The 16952-nt window shown below is 66.8% G+C and overlaps 1 protein-coding gene across 4 annotated transcripts; it reads left to right on the forward strand.

Annotated features, from left to right (window-relative positions):
* The first annotated feature begins 3063 nt into the window (after positions 1–3063).
* Positions 3064–14753, forward strand: ADAM11 (ADAM metallopeptidase domain 11). Of its 4 annotated transcripts, XM_032091653.1 has the most exons (27): positions 3064–3295; positions 4508–4698; positions 6000–6076; positions 6435–6501; positions 6979–7064; positions 7140–7206; positions 7355–7403; positions 7494–7561; positions 7880–7954; positions 8041–8112; positions 8622–8788; positions 8868–8952; positions 9036–9126; positions 9236–9287; positions 9439–9538; positions 9824–9895; positions 9990–10082; positions 10188–10268; positions 10350–10400; positions 10958–11021; positions 11088–11187; positions 11261–11380; positions 11462–11630; positions 11706–11820; positions 12268–12358; positions 12832–12849; positions 13151–14753. In XM_032091653.1, exons 1-27 carry the CDS (start codon positions 3238–3240, stop codon positions 13164–13166), a joined length of 2295 nt encoding a protein of 764 aa, XP_031947544.1. In that variant the 5' UTR covers positions 3064–3237; the 3' UTR covers positions 13167–14753. The 4 variants fall into 4 exon arrangements, with proteins under 4 accessions (XP_031947544.1, XP_031947545.1, XP_031947543.1 ...); XM_032091654.1 differs by lacking the exon at positions 12268–12358; XM_032091652.1 differs by lacking the exon at positions 13151–14753 and having other exon boundaries at positions 12832–12966.
* The last annotated feature ends 2199 nt before the right edge of the window (positions 14754–16952 follow it).

Genomic DNA, 16952 nt, shown 5'->3' on the forward strand with positions numbered 1-16952 from the left:
AGAGGTCCGGGATGGGCTGGGCTGGCTAAGAGGATGTTCTGGAGTGTCTAAAAACAGCCTCTTGAAGGGCAGTGCCAAGCAGAATGGAGCCAACCCTTCAGTGGTGCCAGGTGTCAGCCTGCTGCCAGCTGCAGGTTGGGAAAAGGAAAGGCAGGAGAGTGGGACAGTCCCGGGCCAGGCACCCAGAGGAGTGGGGTCTGTCTGTCCTTGGAGAATGTTCAATCCTGGAGTGAAGGACAACAGTCTCTCCTTCACTCCAGGCTCAAAGGAAAGGCTTGAAGTGGGATCATGTAGTGGGAGCAGGGACTTGGGACACACGAGGCTTCAGAGGTTCCTCCTGAGCTAAATCCTTCTCCAGTGCAACAGCCAGACCCCAGTCCTTTACCTCCTGCAGCCCCTGTAATGAAGGGCTGATCAAAACCCTACTGGGCTCGGGGCTCTGCTGTGGAGACGTCCCTGCAGCCACAGGCTGTCCCAGCAGGGAGGTAATCCCAGGCAGAGAGCGAGAGGGGTTTGGAGCACCCCCTGGTTATAGCAGCCACTGTCCTGGTGTGCTCGGCCTCCTGGAGGCAGTGACCAGCTCTGTGCCCCTCAGACAGCAACGAGGGTGCCCTGGGGACTCAGGAATGGCCCCTCCAGGCCCTTGGCCTGGGTGACCAGAGCTCCAGTTTGTCCCCTGTGGAGACTGGGATACCTCATGGTGGTGAGCTGACCTGGGAGATCTGTTGTCCTTCGCCAAGCCTGGCACGGGAGAGGGACCCCCAAGTGCCGCCTGCCCCCTCCTCATGCTGACCAGTGACTTACACTGTGGGGTCCCTGCTCTGGGGGACTGAAGCAGCTGCTTTATGGCCACTTGGGGACCCTGTAGGCCTTGGGTCAGATGTTCTGGCTGCAGATACAGAATCTTGGAATGGTTCGGGTTGGAAGGAACCTTAAAGATCATATAGTTCCGACTCCCTGCCCAGGCCAGGGACACCTTCCACAAATCAGCTGCTCCCTGGTGTAGATCCACCCTGGCTGAGCACCCCTTTGTCCCTGTGGTGCTGAGGAGCACCAGGAGGGCACTGAGAGGGACTCTGCCCCTCAGGCTAGCAGGCTCAGAGCTCCTGAGGAGCCAAGCAGCTGCTGGATCAGCTCTGCTGCGCCTGATGCTGCAGTTCCTCCCCTCACTGCGTGGAGCAAGAGGCAGGTCTGAGGGCAGCAGGTCCCAGTTTGGAAGCCCTGCCTGCCCCAATGCTGTCATGGAGGGAGGTGGGGCTGATCCGGGCTGATCTGCCTGGAAAGCCCTCGGGAACCCCCTGGGTGTGGCTGAGAAGGCGTTTCTGGAGCCTGTTCCTGTGCAGCCCCCGTGGGAGCTGTCCCTGTGAGTGCCTCCCCATCGGTCAGCCTGGGGGTGCGAGGGGGTTTTGAGCCCCCCAGTCTGAGCACAGCCCTCAGCACATCCTCTGCTCAAAGCAGGCCAGGGTGCACCCGCCCCTCTGGGCTCGGTTCCCTACAGCACTGCGGGTGATGGGCTGAGCTGCACAGGGACTTGTTGGAGTGGCAACACAAAATGGACCAAAAAGGTCCTGGAGGAGGGTGAGGCATGTGAACTGGGGGTTCAGGGCCCCCAGGTTGCTCTTTTGGAGGAGCTCCAGGGCCTTCCCAGGGCAGCTGGGATGAGCTGGGGCCACTGAAGTACTTGCATCCTCCCCACTCTGGAGCATGTGGTCACTCAGCTGAGCCCCTGTCCCCTGGTCCGACACAGGCAGAGGTTGCCCATTGCCCTCCACGGGGAGCCCAAGGGTGGCCCTGGGCACCCCCAGAAGGAAGAGCTGGGGCTGGTGGTCTCCAGGTCTGTGTCCCACCCTCAGTCCTGAGGGAATAGTCCTCTCTGCAATGGTTGGTGCATCCATCACCTGGGGCTGGAGCCTCTGTGCCCACCAGGACAGCCCCTCCTGGAGGTGCCTGTGGCTGTGCTGCCTCCCCCCATGAGCTGCATCACCCCCCATGCTGCTCTCCCCTCCTCCAGCTGCAATAAACAAGAATTTACTGGGGCTTGTCTCCCTAAAATTGTTCCATTCCCACCAGGAGGGAACACAATCAGAGCAGAGACAGACTCCTGGTTCTGGTGCTTCCTGAGGGTGGGGACTCCTCAGAACCTCTGGGTGACATCACTCACCCACTGGGGATGGCCCAGGATCACCCCATGTCCCCAGTGCTGGGCACCAGCACTTCCTGCTCTCAGCACCATCCCCTTGGAACCCCCGGCTCCAGCCCGAGCCACAGCCAGCACCAGCCCTGGGACCAGTCAGGGGCTTAGTTCCAGCTGGGAAGGTGGTTCTGGGTGGGGGCTTCAGTCCCAGATGGGGGGCTCTGATAATGGCTGTGGGTCCTGGTACTGGTTGGAAGCCCCAGTACAATCTACAGGGGCTCTGGGGCTGGCTGGGAACCAGCTGGGGACTGGGGACTAGTCAGGGACTAGTCAGGGACTCGGTACCAGCCGAGGGGAACTCGGTACAGGCTGGGGGCCTCCAATCCCAGCTGGAGGCCCTGTACTGGCTGGGGTGCCTGGTACTGGTGTCTGGAGGGTTTGGTACTGGCTGGAGGGGCTGGTACTGGTGTGGGGGTCCTGCACTGGCTGCGGGGGGGGGGGGGGCAGCAGTGGCTGAGGGGGTTTGGTTCTGGCTCAGGGTTCCAGACCTCGGGAGGTCCAGTATAGACTGGGGAGTGCCCGTACTGGTGTTCCTGTACTGGTGGGTGCGGGGGGACACAGTCTGATGCTGGCTGGGAGGGATCTGGCACTGCCTGATCCACTCCAGTCCCTGCTGGTGCGGGGTGCCCAGTGCCGGCCCGCCGCTCCGGTACCATTCCGGGGATGAAGCGACCGGGAGCTCCGGTACCGGCCGGGGGTGATGCCGGCCCGGGGGTGATGCCAGTGGGGCTCCGGTGCTGCAGTGCCGCGGGTGCCAGCGGCGCTGCGGCAGCCGGGGCGGGGAGGGTGGAAGGGGCCGATACCGGGGGCGGCGGGCCCGGGCGGGGCGGGGCGGGGCGGGGCGGGCCTGGGGCGGCGCTGCCGGTGCCGCTGCCGGCGCTGCCGGTGCCGGTGCCGGTCCGGTCCGGCGGGCCCGGGGCCGCGTGCGGGCGGGGCGGGGGCGGCGCTGCTGGCCCGGCCCGGGGCGGGGGGGGCCGGACGGGACGGTGACGGTCCCCGGCGCGGCGGGCCCGGCGCGGCCGCTGGCGGAGCATGAGGGAGCCATGAGCCCGCTGCGGGGGTGGCTGCTGGCCGCGCTGCTCTCGCTCGCCCCGCGGGCAGGTAGGTCCGGACCCGCTCCCGCTCCGGCATCGCCCCGCTCCCGGCCCCGCATCGCCCCGCTCCGCTCCCGGCCCCGCCGCCGCCGCTGCGGCTTTTTCGCTGCATCGACACATTTTTCCGCAGCGCCGCCCCGCAGAGCCCCGGGAGGGGCCGGGCCCGCGATCCCCCCGCACCTGCCCGGCCCCGGCCCCGCAGAGCCCCGGCCCCGCACCGGCCCCTCAGCCCCGCGTCCCCCCCCGGACCCGGCCCCGCGCCTGCTCCGGCCCCGCGCCCTCCACCGCGCTGTCCCCGCACCGGCCCCCGCCGTGTTCCCTCTCCGGAGGTGGCCGCATAGCAGACCCCGTGTCCCCTTCAGGATGTGTCCCCATCTCGGCTTCCCCGTCCCCTGCATGTCCCCATAGATGTCCTCATAGCAGCCCTCCACGTTCCCTTGGGATGTTTCCCCATAGCGGCCACCCCCCGTGTCCCCTGGCTGTCACCTCCAAAGGTGTCCCTGCACCAGTCCTGCTGTCCCCTCGTTGTCCCTTCTAGGGGGGGTGTCCCCATACCAGTCTTCCATCTCCCGTTCGGTGGTGTCCCCATCCCGACCCTCCCTGTCCCCTGGGTGTCCCCTCTGAGATGCGTCCCCATTCCAGTCCCCCCTTTTCCCTGGATGTCCTCTCCAGGATATGCTGACCCCCCCCAACCTTTCCTTCAGGTGTGATGGCATTTCTGAGCCCCCGTCTCCCTTGCATGACCCCCCCGGGACGCATCACTTTATCAGCCACCCATGTCCCCTGTGTGTCCCTTCCAGGACATGCCACTGTATCTGAGACCTCCTGAGCTTCCCCACCCGGATGTATTCTCCTGCTGGTCACCCCCATCCCCTGGGCACCCCTCCCAGCCCGTGCTTGCTGGATGTCCCCTCCTGGGCACACCAGCGCACCTGGATGTTCCCCAGCTGTCCACCCTGGGACAACCCCTGTACCCACCCTCCATGTTCCCATCCAGGACATGGGTGTCCCCTTCTGGATGCAGTGCCACACTTGGGTCACCCCCCGAGCGTGTTCACCAGCTCTGTCCCCTCGTGTTCCCATCTCCCTGTCCCTCCTCGTCCCCAGCCCTCCACGTCCCCATGTCCCCAAGGCCCCTGTGTCTCCATCCCTTCTCCTCCGCAGCCCCCCGAGCCCCCAGCCCTTCCAGGGTGGCCGCGACCCTGTCCCCTCCCCGCAGGTCCTGCCGCGCAGGCCGGCGCGCTGCCGCGGAGGCTCCCGCGGGCCACATGGCAGGAAGGGCGGGTGGTGTCCCAAATCACCCACCCCAGCCGGCTGGTGGGGCAGAGCTCGGGAGGAGAAGTCCCAAAGCATCAGTTGGACACCAGGGTCAGGAATGAGCCCGGAGGAGGAGGAGGAGGCGGAGGACCCGTAAGTGAACTACAGCCCCCTAGCCGCTCCCTTTCCGGGGTCCCTGGCAGGTGGAAGGTCCAGGTCCCCAGACAGCCGCACCCAGCGTGTGCGTGGGTACCAGCGTCCCGAACTGGAGCCCTCGTCCCCCCAGGGACCATCCCGCTGCCATCCTCCCAGGAGGGACACTGAATTGTGCCGCGAAATCCCATTAAATCTGGGAACCAGTGGCGCGCGGGCATTGGGAGGGATGAAACGGGAGGGGGCAGGTGGCGGGCAGGGCTCCCACAGGAACAGGCTCGTGGGTCCGGCAAGGACGGATCCAGGCCGCGTGGGAGCGGCGCCCATGTCCCCCCCAGTGCTGCTCCCCAGACCAGCCCGGGCTCGGGCACTGGGCAGTGACCTTCACCCCAAGGCCGGCTGTCCCAGCGTTTCGGGGAGCGGCACATGCGCCCCATCCGGCACGGGGGAGTTGAGGTGTTGGCAGCCGCGGAGGCCGGCGCCCATCGATCCCCGTCCGCGCCGGATAAAGGCGAGATGAGGAGCTGCTCTCGCCGCAGAGGTGATTTACACCCGGCGTCGAGTGAAACCGCCGGACGCCGGGAAGCGCCGGCAGCCGCCGCGCTGGCGGGAGGCCAGGGAGGTGTTAAGCCAGGGTGTCGCGGGGGGAGGGAGCGGCGGAGATCCTGGGGAATTCGGGGCTAGGTCCCCGCGGCAGAGCCCTCTCCGGCCTTGCTGCCAGACCCCAGGGTTGCGGTCGGGGCCTGGGACATCCCCTCCCCGTGGTGACAGACGGTTCCTCATCCCAGTGTCCTCATCCCGAGCTGCGCTGGGTTCCCAGCGAGGGGACAGGGCACGCCAGGACGGGTTTGGCTTTTCTGCCGTTTCGCCATGTGAAGCACCGGAGGGGCCCGCAGCCGCTGCCGGGCTCTCACCCCTGCGCCGAGTTTGCCGGGGCTGAGGCCGCGCCGCAGCGCTCGGCTCCCGCTGCCGCTGCCGGCGGCAGGAATTAGGTCAGGAGCGGCGGCGCCGCAGGGCGGGAGAAGCGGCGGCTCGGCTGCCGCGGCCGGGCTGGGCCCAGCGCCGGGGGGACCCTCCGGCACCCCCAGCCCCGCACGGCACCCGCGGAGGGGGCGATGGGACGCAGGTGCCATCCCAGTGCTCCAGGGGGTGATGGGTTTAAGAAAAAAAACCCGGTTTTCTTTTAGGCTGAATTTTTCGGCGAAAAAAAGAAAACAGACTGCATATTTGGGTTGGGGTTTTATTATTATTTTAGCTATGAATTTTAGGCGGGGGGGCTGACGGCTCTGGCTGTCCTGCAGGGGCTGCACCTGGCACAGGTGAGCTTCATGGTGCGTGCCTTCGGCTCAGCCTTCACCCTCGATCTCCGGCTGAACCAGTGAGTGACCCGGGGGTCCGGGCAGGAGACCCAGCATGGGCCTGCTGGTGCCCCCCGGGAGGAGGGGAGGGGCTGGGGGGTGCTCGGGGATGGGGCAGTTGTGCGGAGCCATCCCAGCTGCAGCAGTGGGGGCTGAGCCGGGGGGAGGAGCAGAGGGGAGAGGGGCCCATGGGACGCCAGCGCCCTCCCAAACTGGGGGTTCCCATGCTGAGGCGGTTCCGTGTATATGGATGGTGGGTGGTGTCCCACACTGGGGTGGTGCCCTGCACATGGATGGCTGCTGTGGTCTCCCTCTTCCTTCTCTTCCTCCTCTTCTTCCCCACCCCACGGCCTCTCATCCCCCACCTGCTCCCTGCAGCCACCTCCTTGCCTCCCACTACGTGGAGCGGCACGTCGGCGCGGGCAGCAACGGCAGCCACAGCACGGTAAGATGTGTGCCATGCTGTGCCATGCTGTGCCAAACCATGCTGTGCTGTGCCGTGCCAAACCATGCTGTGCCAAATCACGCTGTGCTGTGCCAAATCACGCTGTGCTGTGCCAAACCATGCCATGCCATGCCATGCCATGCCATGCCATGCCATGCCGTGCCATACTGTGCCAGTGCAGGGGTTGTGGTGGCCGGTTCATAAATCCCACAAAAGCCCACGAATGGTCCCAAGCAGCTCATCCCCACCCCCGTGCCCCTCGGTGCCCACTGCCCCTGGGGTGCCCAGCCCCTGCATGGGGGGGCTGCCATGGTGATGGGGGATGCTCCTCCAGCGGGGGATCCCTGGGTGCTGTGGGCACCAGGCACACCCTGAGGGTGCCCGGCAGTGAACCCCAGAGCCCCCGGGCTGGGTGCGGCCCCTGGGGGTGCGGGGCAGGGCGGGACTCGGGACTCAGCGCCCGTCCCCGCTCCGCAGGGCGCGGGGGAGCACTGCTACTACCAGGGCCGGATCCGGGGGCAGCCCCGCTCCTTCGCCGCTCTCTCCAGCTGCCAGGGCCTGCGGTGAGTACCCCCACTGCCAGGGGGGCCGGGGGGCCGCACCCCTCTGCACCCCGACACGCCCACCTCTGTTTGCAGCGGCGTCTTCTCGGACGGCCGAGCCACGTACCTGATCGAGCCCCAGGCGGGCGCCGAGCACGGGCAGGTGAGCGGTGGCACTGCCGTGTGCCTGCCTGAGTGTCCCCAAGGCAGCTTTACGGGTCTGGCTGTGGCTTGGGGACAGCCATGGGGACACGGGGACGTGGCAGTCCTCCCCTCCACGCACGGCCGTGACACACCTCTCCCCGTGGCAGGGCCTTCGGCCACACATCGTCCAGCGCGTCCCCAGCTGCCCCCGACTGGGTGAGCCTTCGCACGGAGCTGTTCCTGGGGATCGGTGGCCTCAGTGGCCCCGTGTCCTTGTGTCCCACCATCTCTGTCCCCTCCCTCCAGGCTGCCTCTTCCCTGCGCTGAGCCAGCGTGTCCCGGGTGGGACACCAAAGCTGCGGCGGCGGCGGCAGGTTAGTGGGGTCAACGGGGTACACAGGGCAGGGGACGGAGGACATGGGGCAGGGGACAAGTGTGCTTGACCCTGGTTGATTTCTGCCAGTTGGCTGCGGGTGCAGCCAGGCTGCTCCGTGGGTGCTGGGGTGGTGTTTGCAGGGTGCTGCTCCTGCCTGCGCTCAGGGGTGCCCAGGGGACCCAATGGAATACTGCTGGGGCTGCATCCCAAGACCACCCAGTGGCTCTCCCCTCTCCCTGGACCCCAAACATCCCTGGCGGGGTCAGGAGCCCCATCCGGGTGCCGGTGCCAGCTCAGCCGCGGGTTCCCTCTGCAGGTCCGCCGAGCCCAGCACACGGTGCACAGCGAGACCAAGTACATCGAGCTGGCCGTGGTGAACGACCATCAGCTGGTGAGTGGGAGGTTCCAGGGGCTGGCGGGGGCAGTGAGGGGTCGGGCTGGCCCCCCCAATCCCGCCTGGCCCTGGTGTGCTCCCAGTTCCTGCAGCTCCGCAAGTCCGTGGTTCTCACCAGCAACTTCGCCAAGTCCGTGGTCAATCTGGCTGATATGGTGAGGGGGGTCCCTGGAAGGAATTTGTCCCCGGGGGGATTGTCCCTGGGAAGGTTAATCCCTGGCACCTGATGGGTTTGTCCCTTGGGGGCTTCATTCCCAAGGGGTTTATCCCCAGTGGGCTTATCCCTGGAGAGAGGGTTTATCCCCAGTCCTGGTGGGGTTTGTCCCTGGGGGGTTGTCCTTGAGGAGACTGTTCCCAGCAGCTGGTGGATTTGTTCCCAGGGAGTTTGTCCCTAGTTCCTGGTGTTATCTCGGGGGCTTGGTCCTCAGCACCTGCTGGGTTGGTCCCTTGAGAGTTTGTCCCCATGTAGTTGGTCCCACTCTTGTTTTTCTTCTTTGGCACCTGGTGGGTTTGTCCCACTGGTGTTTTGTCCCCGGGAATTGTCCCTGGTGACAGATGTGTGTGCCCAGCTCCTCAAGTTGTCCGCAGCAGTTTATCCCTGGTAGCTGGTGGGTTTGTCCCTGGGAGGGGTCGCGTCCCCAGCACCGTCCTTTTGTTCCCACAGATCTACAAGGAGCAGCTAAACACCCGCATCGTACTGGTGGCCATGGAGACGTGGGCGGCGGAGGACCGGATCCGGATGGGGCAAGACTCCCTGGAGACCCTGAACGAGTTTGTCAAGTACCGGCGCGAGGGGCTGGCAGAGCACAGTGACACCGTCCACCTCTTCTCGTGAGCGCGGTGGCCACGCGTCCCCCCCCCCCGGGGCCCGGGACCGCGTCCCCCGTCCCCACCATCCTCTTCCTCGCAGGGGTCGGACGTTTCAGAGCAGCCGCAGCGGCACCGCCTTTGTCGGGGGTATCTGCTCCCCTGCCCGCGCCGGCGGCGTCAACGAGGTGGGTGCGGCGAGACCCCCGCGAGGGCGGGCTGGGGACAGGGACGGGGGTCCCTGCGGTGACACCGCGTCGCTCCCGCGCAGTACGGCAACGTGGCGGCCATGGCGGTGACACTGGCGCAGACCCTGGGGCAGAACGTGGGCATGATGTGGAACAAGCACCGCACGGCCGCAGGTACCCGCCTCCCGCGGGGCCGTGGGGACGGTGGGGACGCTCCGCGGTGCCACCAGGCCGGCGGCGGGACAGTGAGCACCCCCAGCCCTGTCCTCTCCTCTCCTCCCAGGGGACTGCCGGTGTCCGGACTCGTGGCTGGGCTGTATCATGGAGGACACAGGGTGGGTGCCCGCTCGGGGTGGCACTGCCACATCCCCTGCACACTTCGTGTCAGCGCTGCCGGCGGGGGCATCGCCGAGGTCCTGCCCGGGTTCGGGTGCCTGGCAGTGCCCCCGGGCAGGGCAGGGTGTGACAGTGACCCCCATCCCGCAGGTACTACCTCCCTCGGAAGTTCTCCCGCTGCAGCATCGATGAGTACAACCAGTTCCTGCAGGACGGCGGCGGCAGCTGCCTCTTCAACAAACCCCTGAAGGTAACGGCCTCCCCGACCCCTCTGGGGGTCACAGTGGCGAGCGATGCTCTGGGGGTGGCTTCTGGGGTCCCTCGGGACTCGTGGCGTCCCCAACTCCTGCCACGGTCAAGGTGCTGTTGCTGAACCCCCAGAGCAGGAAGAGCCTCGTGCTTGGCAGCAGTTTGGGGGTGCTGCCATTCCCCAGGGATGTGATGCCCTTTTCGGGGGACCCATGGCAGCAGCTGGCTCAGGGGTCCCCAGCAGCTCTCATGTGTGTGTATGATGTCCCCCCCTCGGTCCCGGCAGCTCCTGGACCCTCCGGAGTGTGGCAATGGCTTCGTGGAGGCAGGCGAGGAGTGCGACTGTGGCTCGTTGGCGGTGAGCAGGGTCGGGGGGCTGCTTCCCCCGCTCTGGGGGGCTGCCGGGGCTGCCAGGGGGCTGATGGCCGTGATTCCCGCTGCTGTCCTGGCAGGAGTGTGCGAGGAGCGGGGGAAACTGCTGCAAGAAGTGCACCCTGACCCATGACGCCATGTGCAGCGACGGGCTCTGCTGCAAGGGCTGCAAGGTGCGGGGCTGGGAGCATCCAGGGGGCTCAGGGGGCCCGGGTCCAGATGTGGATCCAGTGGGGTCCTGTCCCGTTCCTGATGAGCTGGGTTTGTGCTCCGGGCAGTACGAGCCACGTGGCGTGTCCTGCCGGGAGGCTGTGAACGAGTGTGACATCCCCGAGACCTGCACCGGCGACTCCAGCCAGGTGAGTGGGGCCGGGGGGACATGGTGGGACATGTTGTGGGGCCTTGTGGCATCACCCAACCTCTTCTCCACGTCCCCACAGTGTCCCCCCAACCTCCACAAGCTGGATGGATACTTCTGTGAGAACGAGCAGGTGAGTTGAGCCCAGCCTGGTGGGACACAGCCCTGGGGCTGGGCACATCCCCCCGGGCTCCAGCATCAGGGCTTGTGCGTGTTGGAAGCACATTTGGGACTGTCCAAGGCCCCGCTGGATGGGGCTTGGAGCAACCTGGTCTGGTGGGAGGTGTCCCTGCCCATAGCAGGGGATGGAACCGGATGGGCTTTAAGGTCCCTTCCAACCCAAACCAGTCTGTGCCTCTGTGACTTTTTGTCAGCAATTGCAGCCACAGCTGAGCCACGCACACACACATGGCTGTGGGCTTTGGGGTGAGCAGGGGGCCCTGAGCCCCCACTGCTGTCCCGTGGCTGTGCACACGTGTGGCTCCTGCTCCCTGCACCACATGAGCCGGGGCAGTGTCCTGGGACCAGGCGTGGGGGGGACATGTGTGTGGCTCATTGTCCCTGCAGCACCTCCCTGCAGCGCACCTGTGTAAGCCCTTCTCCAGCCTCATCACCCCTCTCCAGCCCCCTGAGCCTCCTCCAGGACCCTGACTCCTCTCCAGTCCCCTGACCCCTCTCCCATCCCTGCAGGGACGATGCTATGGCGGGCGCTGCAAAACCCGGGACCGTCAGTGCAACGCGCTGTGGGGCCGCAGTGAGTGTTGGCCTGGGGTGGGGGAACGCAGGGGGTGACGAGCAGGTGACACTCACTCCCTGCCAGGCTCGGCCGAGCGCTTCTGCTACGAGAAGCTGAACGTGGAGGGGACGGAGCGGGGCAACTGCGGGCGCGAGGGCCTGGGCTGGCTGCAGTGCAACAAGCAGTGAGTGACCCTTGTCCCCGCGGCCCGTCCCGGTGCCACCTGCCATCCCAATGACACCACCGCTGCCTTGCAGGGACGTCCTCTGCGGCTTCCTCCTCTGCGCCAACATCTCGGGGTCGCCGCGGCTGGGGGAGCTCAGCGGGGAGATCGCCACCACCACCTTCTACCACCAGAACCGCTACGTCGACTGCAGGTAACGGTGCCACCGTGGGGACCGGGATGGCTCCAGGTCCCAGGGGTCCCGATGTCACCCGCTGTGGCTGTCCTGGCACAGGGGCGGCCACGTGCAGCTGGTGGATGGCTCGGACCTGAGCTACGTGGAGGACGGGACGCCCTGCGGGCCCGGAATGCTCTGTCTCGACCGCAAATGCCTTCCAGCCACCGCCTTTAACTTCAGCTCCTGCCCCGGCAGCTGGGACGGGAAGATCTGCTTCGACCACGGGGTGAGGGGCGCGGTGGGGACAGGGGGACACCCGGGGAGTGTCACGGTCGCGGGGGGTGACGCCGTCCTCTCACAGGTTTGCAGCAACGAGGGGAAGTGCATCTGCCGGGCGGAGTGGACGGGGAAGGACTGCAGCGTCTACGACCCCATCCCTGAGCCGAAGCCGACGGGGGAGACGGAGCGGTACAAGGGTCCGTGTGCCCGCGGGGACACGGGCTCCCTGCTGTCCCCAGGCCTCACAGGCTGGGCTGTCCCGCTTTGTCCCCAGCCACACCGGGGCTCCAGAGTGTCCTCCCACCCTGGTGCCACAGCTCAGCTGGGCATGGCCGGGTTTGCCCCTCTCCCAGGTCCCCACAGCTCTGGGTCATCCCTGGAGCTGTGTCCCCATGTCCCCGCATCCCATCCCCACTGAGGTGTGTCCCTGTGGCTGGGTTTGCCTCCCTCCCAGGTCCCCACAGCACTGGGACTGCTGTGTCCTGGTGTCCCCCTGTCCCCTCCCCACTGACATGTTCCCTGTGGCTGGGTTTGTCCCCTTCCCGAGTCCCTGTGGCACTGGGGCATCCCTGGGGCTATGTCCCCGTGTCCCCTTCCCACTGACGTGTGACCCTGTCCCCTCCTCCCTGTCCCCTCTGTCACAGGTCCCAGTGGCACCAATATCATTATCGGCTCCATCGCGGGGGCCGTGCTGGTGGCTGCCATCGTCCTAGGGGGGACAGGCTGGGGATTTAAGTAAGCAGCCACCGCATGGCTCGTCCCCTCTGCTGCTGTCACCGGCCACGTCCCCCCCGTGCACCGACACCGCGCCAGGGCCAGGCCGTGCCCTGCTGGGGCACTGCCAGTCCCCCCAGCTGGGCATCCCCTGCGGTGCGGCCTCTGGTCCCCTTGGCCCTGCCTGGTCCCCTGGCCCTGCCTGGTCCTTTGTCCCAGCCCCTGCCTGCCCCCTGGCCCTGCCTGCCCTGCCTGCATGTGCCATTGGGGTGTCACTGTCACCCGGACCCCGTGGCCGTGTCTGTCCCCAAGCATGGGGTGCTGGGGCGGGGCTGTGTCGGTGGCCCCCCGTGTGTGCTCCTACCTGGCACTGGGACACTGCTGCTGCCTGTGGGACCAGGGACACCGGGGTGGGGGGACGCACCAGGGGGGACAGCGGGGACACGGGGGTGGCACTAATGCTCCTCTCCTCTCCCCCTGCCACCCCCCCCAAGGAACATCCGCCGAGGAAGGTACGACCCGGCGCAGCAGGGAGTGTAACCGTGTCCCCCCCATCGTCTCGTCACCGTCCCTGTCACCGTCACCGTCCGGCAGCCTGACGGCGTGGGAGCCCCCGGGCCCGTCTGTCCGTGTGCTGTGTGTCCGGCCGTGCTGTCTCCATCTCTGTGCCCCCACGGCTGAACGGGAGCAGCGGCTGGGGGGGCCTGGCAGCAGCCCCCCCCCCGGTGCTGGCTCATTTCAGCTCAGTGTCCCCCCATGTGTCACCCCCCTGTCACAGCCCCCCACTAAACGCACCCCACTTCTGTGTTGCAGGTCCGGGGGGGCCTGAGCGGGGCCGCTCTGCCCCACCCCCCCAGCGCCTCATTAACAGCAATTAAATGGGGCGGCGCTGCCGAGGGTCCGGCCGAGGAGGAGAGCGGGGGGGGCCACCCGGGACCGCCCCCCGGCCCCCCCCGCACCGCCACGAATGTACGGGGACCCCCGGCCCCCCCGGGCTGGCGGCGCTCGGCACTGGATGAATGAATGTACCCGGGGGGCCAGCGGGGAGCCCCTGCCCCACATCCCCCTCTGCCCTGCAGCAGCATCTTCCAGCCGGGGGCCTGGGACCCCAAAAGGCAGGCCCGTGTACCCCAGGACGAGACCAGTATACCCCAGTACCAGGCCAGTAATACCCAGTACGAGGCCAGCACCCTTTCCCAGTTCAGGGCCTGGAATCACGTCCCCCTCACCCCCGGTGCCTGGGCTGGGTCCCACGGGGGCCGAGTCCTGCACCCCTAGATGTGCCTCCCCACCCCCCCAAACTCCGTGTGGGGTTTGTCCCCTGAAATTCTCCCCCGATCCCCCATGTCACGGCTGCACCCCCCAAGCCATGGGATGCCGAAGTCCCCAGTGGTGGGACAGGCACCCACGGGTGACAGCTCTCCCTCAAGACTTCCCCCACTTCCCCAGCTCAGGCAGGTGAACCCCAAACTGGTGACACTGGGGTTCAGGGTGACAGAAGGACCCCCCAGGGGACAAGGGTACAGGGTGAGCCCTGGGCTGGGGACACATGGGGCTGCTCGCTGGGTGGCACTCGTCACCCCAGTCCCAGGGCAGGCTTGTGGCACCCGTTCCCCACAGACTGGGTGTCCCCCACCCCCGCGGCAGGCTGGGGGGAGGCATCACCCCCTCCCTGTGGCACGTGGCACATGTCACCCTGCATGGGGTGGCTCTGTGGGGCCACCCAAACCACAGCACCACGGAGCACCGGGGGCCACACTGGTCCCTTTAACCACTGGTGACACTCAGCATGGAGGGGGAACGTCCCTGGTGGCACTGGGTGACACAACCCCGTGTGTGTGTGCGTGTGGGGACACCCCTGGGGACACTCAGCAGGGGGACAATGGGGAACGATACCCATTGCCCACAGCGGAGTGGGGGTGTCCCCTCTGTGTCCCCTCCCTGCCCAGTGTCCCTGCCCACCAGCAGGCGCCTTTGCCATGGAGACAGAGGGTGACCAAGGGTGTCCCCAAGCCCAGCCATGGCCAAAGTGTGTGGTGGCCCCCAGCCTGATGTGACAGCCCCACTGAGCACCCACGGGTGCCGTGGCTGTGGTGGCACCACAGGGGACAGGGTGGGAGGTGACAGCAGGATGGGGGTGGCTGGACATCCCCTGGCTGGGCTTCAGTGGTGGCTCCTTGTGTGATGGATCAGCAATGGGCTGGGAGACATGGGGACCTGGGACCACCGTGGGCATCAGGGGTCTGGATCAACCCCCCATCTCTATCACTGTCACCGCAGTGTCCCCACAACTGTCACAGCCACGGTGCCGGGGTGCTCCCCGCGGCGAGGGGACACCCCTGGTTCAGAGCAAGAAGCCACCGTTGTCACTGGGTTTGGGGACATTATAATATATATATATATATATCTATATATATATAAATACCGGGATTTTTCTTAATGATTTTAACGCTGTCAGGGTGGGAGGGCCCGCGGCGGGGAGGGGGGGGGGGGGCACCCGGTGCTTCCAGAGCCAAGCGAGCAAAGCCCCCCCAGCCCCCGCTGCGCCCACGGCCCCGTCCCGTCCCGGGGACGAGCACAGCGGGGCGGCGTCCCCGTGCCCCCCTCGCCGCACCGCCGCCACCCCGCACCGCCTGCTCCGCTACCGCCGGGCCGGGCGGGACCCCCGCGCCCGCCCCGCGCCCGCCTGGCCCCGAGCTCCCGCTTTGCACGTGCTGGGAGCCGCCGCCGGAGCCGCCGGGGCCGCCGCTCCGGGCTCGGCCCTGGCTCCGGGCTCGGCCGCCTCCTGCAATGTCGCAGAATTTATTTACAATAAAGATTTGAAAAACGATGGGGCTCCGCTTCTCACCCGCGTGAGGAGGGAGGGGAAGGGGCCAGGGAGGCGGGAGGGTCCCCAGATTCCATCCGTGAGGATGCTCTGGCCCTTGGATCCCTCCAGCTCATCCCACTGATGGGTTCCCCATGTGCTGCATCCCACCCCGGCCTGTCCCTCACCATTTCCACATCTGAGTCAGGAGACACACCCAGTATGACTCCCAGTATGGAGATGATGGCACTCGGTGAGTGTCACCCTCTCACCTGGTGCCTGCCTGGGGACCCTGTCCCACTGTGGGGACACGGGGCTGTTCCCCGTCCCGTCACGGCGATGCTCAGTCCCTGTGCAAGGACACTGCTCCATCCCTGCTCCAGCCCAGGGACATCCTCAGCGCAGTGAGCGCCGCGCAGGGTCCTGGCAGCAACCCCTGGCAGAAGGGAACTGGGGGACAGGTCCCCAGCCCCCAGAGGGACCCACGAGGATCTTCCCATGGAGCCAGCCCGGGTGGTGCTCAACTGGGGCTGGACCTCAAAGCTCCGCGCTGTCGCACTGACCAGCACGGCCGAAATCCCTGGGACACCGGACTCCGTGGGACAGCCGGACCCCCTGGGACACTCGGACCCCCCGGGACAGCCGCACTGCCCGGGCCGATCGCTCGGCAGGCTCCCGGGCACGGCCGCTCCTCCTCGCACACCGACCAGGAGAGGGCTCTCCCAGCACAGCCCAGACGCGCCTGGGCTGGACGCGCAGGAGCTGCTCCGACGTCCCCAGGATGCTCCAGGGCCACGCGTGTGCCCGCGGTCCCGGCCCCGCGCGGGCCCCGGGACTGGCGGGGGTGCAGCACATCCCCTCTGCTCGCGGTCCTGTGCTAGTCAGGGGTCACCGCACGGGCGTCACTCCCCTGGGGGACCCCTTCTCCGCCCGCCGGGGACAAGGGGCGGGATTCAGGACAATTCCTGCTGTGGCCACCTCCCCCCGAGCCCCCAGACGTGGGGCTGGAGGTGCCCATCTCCCTGTGAAGCCCTGAAGGGACTCGCTCTGGTGTCCCCCGTGCGCGGCAGGAGAACACACCGGCTCCAGCTCCCTGCGGAGATGATGCTGAGCTCCAGCCTGGGATGCTGGGGATGCCCTGAGCACCTCGAGGTGCTGCTCCCTGGGGAGGACACCCAGCTCCGGCTGGGAGCCCCTCTTTGCCTCCAGCCCACCTTGTTAAAGCCATCACTGTCAGCCCCTTGCTCTGTCCCCCGTGGCAGGACGGGGCGAGGGGTGAGGAAGAGGCTGGAGGAGCCTCTGGCCGAGGCAGTGACCGCGGGGTGAGAGGGGGGTCTGCACCAGGACCCCCTCAGTGCCCCCTCACCACAGTGCCCTCCTGATAGGGCAAGGCTGGCAGCAAACGGGGCTGTTTCCCCCGTGACGTGGCTGCAGGGGCATCTCTGCACCCCATGAGGGGTTTGATGCTGTTTTGCTCCATCCACAGTGGAGCTGTTCCACAGCACGGAGCTATTTTGGGCTGGTGTCGAGATACCAGCGCGATGAGTGAGTCAGAAATATTCCAGATGCACTGGCTGCTTCTGAATCTTGAGTTATTCAAAATCTTCAGGGTCAGGAGGGCAAAAACCATGTTTTCAAGTGGACCCAGCTGAGCCTGCTGCCCTGCAGGGTCACACAACACCCACCGCTCTTGATCAGGGCAGGGTTCCTGTGCCAGAGGCTGGGGCACAAGGACACCACGATGTCTTGGATGTGTCTGGAAGAAGGGAGATGCTCCTTGGCCAACCGCCCAGGACCACAAAAGCTGCA

The sequence above is a fragment of the Corvus moneduloides genome, chromosome 26 (genome assembly GCF_009650955.1).
Source record: "Corvus moneduloides isolate bCorMon1 chromosome 26, bCorMon1.pri, whole genome shotgun sequence".
Taxonomy (NCBI): Eukaryota; Metazoa; Chordata; class Aves; order Passeriformes; family Corvidae; genus Corvus; species Corvus moneduloides.

What these genes read in the sequence shown, in the direction of transcription:
- ADAM11 (XM_032091651.1), top strand. Translation starts at nt 3,238, where the DNA reads ATGAGCCCGCTGCGGGGGTGGCTGCTGGCCGCGCTGCTCTCGCTCGCC. An exon ending in AGCTGCGGCGGCGGCGGCAG is followed by an intron (nt 7,562 to 7,879) that starts GTTAGTGGGGTC and finishes TTCCCTCTGCAG; the next exon opens with GTCCGCCGAGCCCAGCACAC. An exon ending in GACACCGTCCACCTCTTCTC is followed by an intron (nt 8,789 to 8,867) that starts GTGAGCGCGGTG and finishes TCTTCCTCGCAG; the next exon opens with GGGTCGGACGTTTCAGAGCA.